The 10,462-nt window shown below is 36.8% G+C and overlaps 1 protein-coding gene across 3 annotated transcripts; it reads left to right on the top strand.

Moving 5' to 3' along the window:
- The first annotated feature begins 3,387 nt into the window (after nucleotides 1-3,387).
- LOC122308278 (protein CONTINUOUS VASCULAR RING 1) lies at nucleotides 3,388-9,600 on the top strand. Of its 3 annotated transcripts, XM_043121515.1 has the most exons (9): nucleotides 3,784-3,915; nucleotides 4,806-4,885; nucleotides 5,803-5,889; nucleotides 6,566-6,702; nucleotides 6,973-7,082; nucleotides 7,815-7,982; nucleotides 8,068-8,165; nucleotides 8,658-8,784; nucleotides 9,131-9,600. In XM_043121515.1, the coding sequence occupies exons 2-9, from the start codon at nucleotides 4,883-4,885 to the stop codon at nucleotides 9,226-9,228; spliced, it is 828 nt and encodes a 275-aa protein (XP_042977449.1). In that variant the 5' UTR covers nucleotides 3,784-3,915; nucleotides 4,806-4,882; the 3' UTR covers nucleotides 9,229-9,600. The 3 variants fall into 3 exon arrangements, with proteins under 3 accessions (XP_042977450.1, XP_042977449.1, XP_042977452.1); XM_043121516.1 differs by lacking the exons at nucleotides 5,803-5,889; nucleotides 6,566-6,702 and having other exon boundaries at nucleotides 3,388-3,915; nucleotides 4,833-4,885; XM_043121518.1 differs by lacking the exons at nucleotides 5,803-5,889; nucleotides 6,566-6,702 and having other exon boundaries at nucleotides 3,791-3,915.
- The last annotated feature ends 862 nt before the right edge of the window (nucleotides 9,601-10,462 follow it).

Below are 10,462 nucleotides of genomic sequence, written 5' to 3'. Positions count from 1 at the left end.
CTGCACAAAAGACCAAACTTAGTAGATTTTCCATCCAAACACCTATGGACATAAGCTTTATGTCGGACTATGTAAATATGTGTCTCTCTTACATTTATATTTCAGTTGTTATTTATTTTCATGGATGTATGCAGGGACACTGTATTGACACTTAAGCCACAATCGTGGGCTGATTAATCATGGAGGATGGCCATTCTTTCTTTCCTGGTTGTACCAAAAAAATGCATCAACAGTTGTCATTGTTTGTGGGATTGACTTATTCTTAGTAAAGGAATGGAAGAAGAACGATTCACTGGCTCACGAGATTGTCTCCAAAGAAGTAGATAAGATCTCCTCAACTTTTTGCTTGTTATTCATTGGCTCACGAGATTGTCTCCAAAGATACAGATAAGAATGCCTCAACTTTTCACTCGTTATTATTTATTTTTCATTAGTATTGTTACCACAGAAAGAAAAAAAAAAAAAAAAGAAGACAAAACCTATTCATGTTGTTACGTCACGTCAATGTGCGAGCAATGGAATCAAGCATGCAAACAACCCAACAACCTGCTAGCTACATAATGTAAGTGGGCGAGCATCTAGCTCACTAGTGGCGGTGTAAGGACACCGATGGCCTTAGGACATGCCAGAAATAGCCAACGGCTGGGACCTTACCGACCTAGCTTCACACAACATGCACAACCAATGAAAGTGAGGCAAGTAGATCTCCCGCCAACTATATGCACGTCAGTGGCCACGTAAGGAAACCTATAGGTGTAGGGCCTACCATGAGAGACGTCAAAAATCACCGATGGTGGTTTCTATCACTAGAAATGGAGATACAGAAGTTGACTGGCAAACAACCCACCGGCTATACATACACCTATGGCCTCGTGAAGAAGCCACAACAAGCATGGCATCTAACCAGCTAGTGGTCTATGTTGCCACCATAGAGTCCTTCATCCCACAACGAGCTCAAAACTGTCGCACCCTCACAAATTGTGCTTGCCTATCCTCACATGGTTGACCATCAACCTTGGGCTAGCCAATCCCTCCTTACAAATGAATATCTAGGTCACCACACTCGAAAGAAGTTGCTAGTGACCACAATCTGGTCTGTCGGCATTTTCTGTCACCACCGTGAGGGACACACCATGGTAGGCATGAGCCCGTCACCAAAAGAAAACAATTGGCAAGCAACGAGCCCTCCACCATATCTCATCACTCACATGGTGGGCAAAGAGCCACCCTGCCTAGTCACTCACGCACACAACTTTGGAGGCTAGCAGACAAGCATTACTCTAGTCACATAATGACCAGAAACAATGCTCGCTCACCTCACCCAATCATGAGCCATCCCACCACTCATCTTCGTTCCCACAGATGGCAGCCATTTTTGATGCATTTTGTTGGTACAGACCAAAAAGGAAGCATAAATCATCCTTGGTGATTGACAGGCCCACAATAGTGGCTTGAGCGTTAATACAGTGTCCTTGCGTTCATCCATGAAAGTAAACAACAAATGAAATATAAATGAGAGAGAGACATAGATTTACATGGTTTAGCATAAAACTTATGTCCACATAGTGTTTGGAAAGGACCATTTCATAGCCTCACTTATCTCCTAGTACAATATGGGTAGTACAATGAAGGATGAGAACCCTCCTACCTAGAGGGAGAAGACGATGTCTCTAGAGTCCCCGAGATAAGGGTTGAGAAGCCCCTCCAGAAGTTGCTCTAGAAGTTGATGACCATGATCCCTCTTTTGCATGTAGGAAAATCTCATTTTTCTAGGCCTCTTGGGAGTGGATCTAAGCTTTATATTTCATTCACATTTCCCGTTTACGTGTGTGACTTGGCTTCCTATTTAAACTCTTGGCTTGTCTTATCTCTCTTTTTTTTCCTCCTGTGTTTGATGTTGGTCATATAGTAGGTTGGGCCTAGTTTATTTTGTACCCGAACAAGCTTTGTTCCTTAGCTTATGATGGGTAGTAACATAGTGATGTCAGGTGCCTATATAATTCTATATATTCTTAAAATAAGGGCATGTTTGGGGTTTCAGATAAGGCACAAAATTCTCATTTGATCTCATTTCATTTTATCCCATCTTATTCCCAAACATAATTCAAATACAAAATTTTTAAACTAATTATTACAACCTTTTCAAACTTTTAAATAAAAAATAAAAAAAACAATTCTAACCTCCTAAACAAAAATAATATTATAAAATTATATTCTAACAATATTTTAATTTTATAATATTTTCTATTCAATTTTTTTACTTTCCTTTCCCAAAACCAAAAAATAATCAATGCAAACTATCTCACTACTATTCACAAACTATCTTACTATTATTAACAAAATTCTCAACTCATCTAATTCCCCAAACTTGCCCTAAATTTCATCACAAACTTATGAACCCGATATTGGTGCAACAATTTTTTTTTTTAGAAAAAAGTCGAGGCCACATGTCCAAAAATGGTCTCTCTCCAAAATTTATTAAAAACCTTCACTTAAGACGGAGGAATACCTTGAAAACAACCAACCAATCCAATACTAGTGGAGTTACAAAAAACACCGCCCCAAGCATAAGTAAACAACTAATCTTAAATGTCAACTTTCCCTCGGTGAAAATGAGTAGGGATTGATCAAGCTATCTAATAACTAGTTTTTTATTTCAATCTTAATTTTCTTTTTGCACTATATTATTAGTAAAAAACTGGTTGTTTGGACCTCTCACTTTTAGGAGTTGTTTGGAAAACATAAATTATCTCATAATTGTTTTTTAATTTTTAATTTTCAACTTGTTTATCTAACCATTACCTAATAATTACAATTTTCATAAATTTCTAAACAAAATATAAAAAAATATTCAATTTTTCTAAATCTCAAAACAAATATGCACACCAAATATGTACCCCAAATATGTACAACAATGTAAATGAATTTTTTTCTTTTTCTTTTAAGTATTGTTTAAACATCCTTCATTATTAAGAAAAAATACAATTTCATTAATAGTAACCTTTTATCATTAAGAAAAAATAAAAAAAATAAAAAATACAAGTGAACATATTTGATAGGCATATTTATGAGTTATACTATTATTTTTTAAAATAATATTAAAAAAATAAATTCTAACAATATTTTAATTTTATAATATTTTTTATATAATTTTTCTCACTTATTTTTTAAAATCTAATAAAATCTTAACTTAAATTATTTTATTACTATTTATAAATTATTTCTTTATTATTTATAAAATTCCTTCTCACCTCACGTCATCTCTTCTTATCCTTTAAATTATTTATATTGTAATCTAGGTTTAATTACGTGAAATGGGCCTCGACAGGGAAAGCAAAACAAAAAAAACGCTGGCACCCCGCTCACTGGAGACAGATAATCAACCACTGCAGACAGCGCAGCAGGCTACAAAGGTGAAAGTGCAAATATGATTGGATGATATGTAATTAACATTGTTTAATCCGCCCCTTAAGTGGTGCCGCCGGACACATTTCCTCGAAGTCCTCACATGCACACTCGCTTCATGTCGTTTCCCAAAACATTATGTTCATATATGTATTTAGTTTGAATTTAAATTTATAACTTAGAAAGATTTTAGGGAAAAGGATTCGGCAGGAGATTTCTCCGGGAAGGCTCCTTTCCTCCTCTCTCTTCTTCAAGCTTGTCTCCTCTTTCTTCTTCTTCATCTTCCCCTCTCTTTTCTGACCGCCCGCACGGTAACTTTGAAACGTTCGGTTTCCTGAACGGTGTCGCTTTGTTATTCTTCTGATGGGCGACGACAAATCGGCTATCGTTATGGCCACCAGAGACAGAGATCGGGAGCTTCTCATCCCCGTTGCCGACTCCGGGGACCACCACGCCTCCTCCTCCAAGCCATCCTCTTCTTCCTCCTCTTCCCACCACGCGGGCCGAGAGGTAATCTTCCTTCTCTCTTTCTCTCTCTCTCTGGGGTCTTCTAATCTTTGATTGTGCTTCTGCTGTGTTTGCTTCCCTACGAAACTGACGGGTAACTTGTACTTCTTTAGGTTATGCTTATGCGTTTTTCCTTTTCACTATTTAAACTTACTTTTTGGTCGGCCGTTGACCTGTTCTCATAGTGTTTTCGGTTGTGATTTAAAGATAATATTTTGGATTCTTTTAGAGTAGAGCTTCTTTTGATGCTAATTCTGGTACTAATCTTACTGCTCTAAACGTTATATTCATAAATTAAACGAGTTGAACTAAGCTTCGTTGCTCAAATTGTCTGCTGATTTTGATATGATCAAATGACTATTGCTTAAATTCTTCATTTCTGGTTCTATCTCTGGGTAGATCGAGTTCGTTGAGAAACTGAAAGATTTGAATTTTGGTTTGTGTGGAAAATCAATGGACATTTAACAACTTCATTGTTCTTTAATTGGAATTTAATTATGCACAATCTCTCAAGTTACGAAATTGAATAAGTAGCTTTCAGGTTACCTTATCGACATCTCTGGAAGTAATGGATCTCACGTTGGTTGTCACGCAAAATGCATTAGCTCCACGTGCTCCTGTTTGAAGATAGACTGTTAGATTGAACTAGCTTTTACCAAGGCATCTTCTAAACCTTCTGTTGTTTTCATTTCTAATTTGACCTAGTACTTCATATGTTGTTTCACCGAATTTTATTCCCAATATAGCCTTTTATAATTGTAGTAGGTTCCACTAGTTGGCTTTCCTATTTGTAGTTGTTACTCCAAATATATGTGTGTATATTTTCTTAGATTATATTGCCATGAATGATTCCATTGTTATGTTCTTATATACGATTAGCATGTTTCTGACAGATTCTGTACACTATCTTCACTGTGTAGACCTTTTACAAAGTCGTTAGGAGCTGGGCTTCAAAAAAGTTCATGACCGGATGGTGCGCAATTCTTGCTTATTTTCCCTCAGTATTTTTGCATCAAGCTATATGCTACATACTCAGTATAGTTGCTCTGTTATGCATAGGAGCAAAGAAGTTCACCAGCATTTAAACTGATGAACTTGTGTATTTTTTCCTTCTTCCCGTCAATTCATCATGACGATCGTTTACAGATAAAGGAATCTGTTGGTACAAATTTTTATTTTTTGGCATGACTTTGTATTTAAATGTAGTGGAGTCAATTTTCGTTATTTGTGCAGGGTTTTGTTTATGATTATATCGAAACCATCTGCAATGATATTTTACCTGTTCCTGTTTTTGACATCATTATATGACCTGTGGGTTCTGAGAATTAGTTTTAAATGGGCAGGTGGTTTTCTATGGAGTTTCTTAGGGAGAGCTCAACTTGCCACCTTTTCTTCCCTTCTCGAATTTCTATGTTTCAATACTTTCTGTCATATTTTGGCTTTTTACTATGGTGGGGTGGCAATCGTTTTTGTACACGTTTCCCTTGAAATTTTCATCTATTTTTAAACCACTAAATTTTATCTTTAACCTTACCAATTTCTTTTTTTGTTAAGTGCATTCATTATCGATGCATTAACCTTACCAATTTCTTTCCTCGGGAGGGTTATCTTGGAATCTTTCAGTTAGTAGAAGCCTTGATAACATGTTTAAGACATGAGTTCACCTTGGCCTTCTGTGAAAGGGATATTATGGTAACAAAACTTTTTTTTAAAAAAAGTTGATAGATGGATATTTTGAAATGTGACATTTCCAGGTCATGTCACCTAGAGGAATTCTTGGGTGTTGGAAGTTTGCTTAAATTTATAAGTCTTGAGGCATCTTTAACTTGCACGTATTGGAAGATTGAATGCTTTGAATCTAACCTAGAGTTTATTGTTCATTATGATCAGGGCTTGTTTTTAAAACCAACTCTCCACCCAAAGGAGTTCGGACATGGGCTAAAACTCACCCCCTTTAGGCCTGGTTTGGATTGGGAGGTGATCTCACCTCATCTCCACTCATCTCATCTTATCTCATTATTACCACTTTTCCAAATTCCTACATAAAATATAATAAACAATTCAACTTTTTCAAATACCAATTCAACTTTTTCAAATTCCAAAACAATAATAATAATATTTTATTTAACTGTTATCTTTCATCGAAAACAATCTCATTTCATCTCCCAATCAAACCAGGCCTAGTCGTTTATTTTACTCCCGTCCGTTGAAGCCAAACAAAGAGAGGGTCTGACGGATTAAGGAGAAGAGAGAAACAGAGGAACCAATGAGCAAAAACCCAAAAACCCTTCACAGAATTCGAGCAAAATAGAGAGAATGAGAGAAGGAGAAAGTTACATTAAATACTTTGCCATAAGGAGTATGGAGATAGAGAAGGGGGGAGGGCAGGAGTGGCGATTTGGTTTGAAAGGAAGGGGGCAACAATTTTGAATAGGAAAAAAATGATGAAGTGCAGAAAGAGATACATTTGAGGGTTAGAGGGAAAAAAAGGGAAAAATGATCTAATATATATGTTAAGAAGATTGCAAAAAAAAAAAAATCTATTTATCAAAAAAAAAGAAGATTGCAAAAAATATATAATATTAAGGTTTGGACAAGCAGGTATTATCCATCTCTGAGTCCTCTGAACCTGCTATCTCCTTGACCTTTACAGATTTTAGAGGAACCTACCTGGGCAGGCTGCCCATTAGAAGGTGAAAAAAATCCACCCATTACTCAGGCGGGTGGGTGGAGGAGTCCATCGTGTGGGCTGTTTTTATCCTGTGGCCTGCTGATCAGCCCATTTATGATGTATGTTGAATGAAATATTGTTCCTTTGTTAAGTGGGACAGCCCTCCTACTGATGAACTTAAGAATCTTGGTAGATTTAGTTTCTGATACTTGATTTAGCTGCACAGAATTGTACTTGGAAAAATGTGTGGGGTTCTTTTAATAATTTGTTAATTGTATGGTCCAACTATTAAGAATGGTATGGTTTAATGGATATGCTTTGCTTTTAAGATCTATGCTTACTGTGCTTTCTGCTATTATAGTAGGTGCTTACTCTTCGCTGTTTTGCAGTGTCATCCTATTTCCAATAGCAATTACTTTCTATCTAACATGGTGGTTTATTCACTTCGTGGATGGCTTTTTCTCTCCTATATATGCTCAGCTTGGAATTGATATCTTTGGTAAGCATAATCTTTGTGTCAAATAAAAAATCTTTTCCTTCATCCCAGTGTTGGTAAATTTGTTTGAGATGTACTTATCAATTACTTCTGAGAAATTATCATCTGAGGCAGCATTTTCAGGTGCATGGCTTGTTTTGCCTTGTTTGGTTTGTACAGAATGGACTTCTCTGAGAAAGTCATCTCCCTTATATGATAGTGCTAGATTCTTGTTACTTTGATAGTTTGATTACTGCTGCTAGATGCTTCTGTTGATTGAGCACAGAGAAGTTCTATTTCATGGAAAAATATTATGTTTTCATGACTCTTATATTCTTTTCTGGAAGTTCAAAATACATGATACTAAAGTTAATGCTACTTTGTTGACATGAATTCCACTGATTCTCATTTTTGTGGATCTTTGTTGCTAAATTTGTGGTGTCTATATGGAGTAAAAGAAAAGGAGAGGAAATAGAGATGTTTTCTATATCTAGCTGTAAATTATGTTGCTCTAGTATTAATATATTTTGTCATATTTAGATTAAGGGATTAGGAAGCTTACTAAGAGAAACATGCACCTCTATGGGGTTCTGAAGTCGCTCTCATTTGTCAAGAGATGGCTGTCTAACTTCGTGCATTGAGCACATTTTCTCATAGATCGAAAGCATGCTTCCATAATTTATAACGTCTTTGTCAAAATGAACTGAACCTCAGCATCTTATGGAAGTTTTCACTTGTCTTATACTTCTTGTGCAGGACTTGGATTTGTAACTTCTATAACGTTCATCTTTTTGGTTGGGGTGTTCATGTCATCATGGTTGGGAGCATCTGTCCTTGCACTTGGAGAGTGGTTTATTAAGCGGATGCCATTCGTTCGTCATATCTACAGTGCCTCCAAGCAAATTAGTTCTGCCATATCACCAGGTTTGGTTTGTGCACATTTTCCTGCCCATGTTTTGATTTAATCAGTTTCAGTGTAATGATATATATTCTAATCTGTTTGATACAGATCAAAACACACAGGCTTTTAAGGAAGTAGCCATAATAAGGCATCCACGAATCGGTGAATATGCATTTGGCTTCATCACTTCATCCGTCGTCCTCCAGGTCTGAAAACAATCTCTTTGTGAAATTATCATTGCAGTACCGCCTCAATTAAACATAATCCATTAATGTAGTGAAAGTATTATTACCTCAAATTTACCGCACTCTTCGCAAATGCGTGTGTGCTGCCACATCTCCTGGACTGGTGGTGGGAGTTACCCATATTAAATTGACATCAGTTTACACGTGCAATCATTCCATGATAGAGGTGACTCAATAGGCTCTTGACAAGACTTGGTTCCCTCGATGTTTCCTAGAAATGTTTCACCTTCTCTGTTTTAAGAAAAACAACTCTCACGTACAGGGCAAGTTCACAAACTGAATATCAGTAATTAGTTTTAGTTTAAGAGTCTGTGCCCCGGTTATTAACTCCTTTATCTTTGAACTATTAGTTTGTCTCCGGAAGTTCATTTTTTATGTTATATTAAAATAGCCTATTAAGTTCTGAATGAAATAGCATTTATACTGTTTTTCTCAATGAATAAATTAATGCAGAACTATTCTGGAGAGGAGGAGCTTTACTGTGTCTATGTTCCGACGAACCATCTTTACATTGGAGATATATTTCTCGTCAATACCAAGGATGTTATTAGACCAAATTTATCAGTCCGTGAAGGAATTGGTGAGTAATTTATTTCCTTAGCTGTTATTTTTATTGTTAAATGCAGAGGTGGGAAAAAAGTGAATTGTTGTTGACCTCGTATCACCTTCTTGCCTGTGCTTATAAAATATTCAGTCTGCAATTTTCACCTAACAGTACCAGAAAGCCATGTTCATTGAGTCATGGAACAAGAAATGGTCTGTAAATGAAGATACTTTAGTTTTTTAAGGTTTCTCCATTATGAATTTTTTTGGGGGTCCTATAATAAGTTCTTTTTTCCCAATATAAAAGCAAAGAAGAATTTCTTCAATTGGACTTACCATCTAATGTGGTTTGATGTGAAAACTTCTTTGCTCTTCAATTACAGAAATTGTTGTGTCTGGGGGCATGTCGATGCCTCAGATCCTATCGACCTTGGATTCACAGGTTATGTCAGTGGATAGAAGTAGACTCACCAGAAGCTGAGAGTGAAGATGTTAGATGTAATGGAGTTGTCCGTTTAGTAACAAGGTTCAACAGGTACCAATCCGTTCACAAGGCAGGAGTTGGAATTAGATTGCCAGAATCAGTGATCATAAGTGTGAAATTTCAATGGCTTATGTAAAATTGGTTCCCGTGTTGAATATGGAATCTAGTGTTTGCGTGGAAATATGGTTTGGTTCAAAATTGAGGCTCATAGGCTGTTTGTCTTAGGATTTCTTTTCTCCACGATTAAAAATTGCTTTGCTTAAATTACCCTTCAGTGTGTAACGTAGATTCCATTGGAGGATATATTTGCCTTAACCTTCTTGGGCAGCTTTTCGATTTTGTAGATAATGGGTAGCAGTATGTTATCTCTGTTTTCTGAGTGATCTAAATTCTAATTATGCACTTGCCAAATTCAGTCTTTATATTTGTTTACACGTATTGTTATATGTGTTTTCTACTTGAAGCAAAAAGACAACCAAGAACCAACTTGAAGAGAAAAGAGAACCAAAAACAACAAAACTTTCTTTAGGCCATAATGCCATTCTAATACAAGATCTCGGGATATGTATATTTAGGGTCCATTTGAAATTTGAACTTAATTGAGATCAATTTAATTTAGTTTAATTTTAAGTTGAATTTAACATTCAAACACCTAACATTCAAAACTTCTTTACACGTGGAACCTGTAATTTTTTTTAACTCAACATTTCTTTACATGTGGAACTCAAAATTTTTTAATTTACCATAAATATATGAGAGTTGCTAGAGACACAAAAGGATTCTACACACTGATGTGGCAAACTAGCAGTGTGCCACGTCTCTCTCTCTCTCTCTCTCTCTCTCTCTCTCTCTCTCTCTCTCTCTCTCTCTCTTCCTCTGTGCTCTCCCTTCCTCCTCTTCCCTCAATCGGTCACCACACTTAAAACAGAGACCATGCGGTGAGCAGGGCACGATGAAGTTGTGGATCGACGACAACTAGCTCATGACAATGGATAGCAGTGGTGCGGTGACACTATCGTTGATCTAAGTAGCTAAGCACATGAGTGAGAGAGAGAGAGAGAGAGAGATTGGTGAGAGGCGGCAAAGCAGGGCACGACGGAGTTGTGGAGTGTGCGACGGTGAGCATGTGATAGCAGAACCACCTGGCCACGGCGGAGATGGTCCTCGACTGCCTGGCTGCCTGGCCATTGGATGATGCACGAGCACAACAGTGGTCATTAACTCCTTGGCC

Source organism: Carya illinoinensis, chromosome 4, assembly GCF_018687715.1.
Source record: "Carya illinoinensis cultivar Pawnee chromosome 4, C.illinoinensisPawnee_v1, whole genome shotgun sequence".
NCBI lineage: Eukaryota > Viridiplantae > Streptophyta > Magnoliopsida > Fagales > Juglandaceae > Carya > Carya illinoinensis.
The sequence above is the reverse complement of the archived record's forward strand: the minus strand, read 5'-3'. Positions and strand labels throughout refer to the sequence as shown.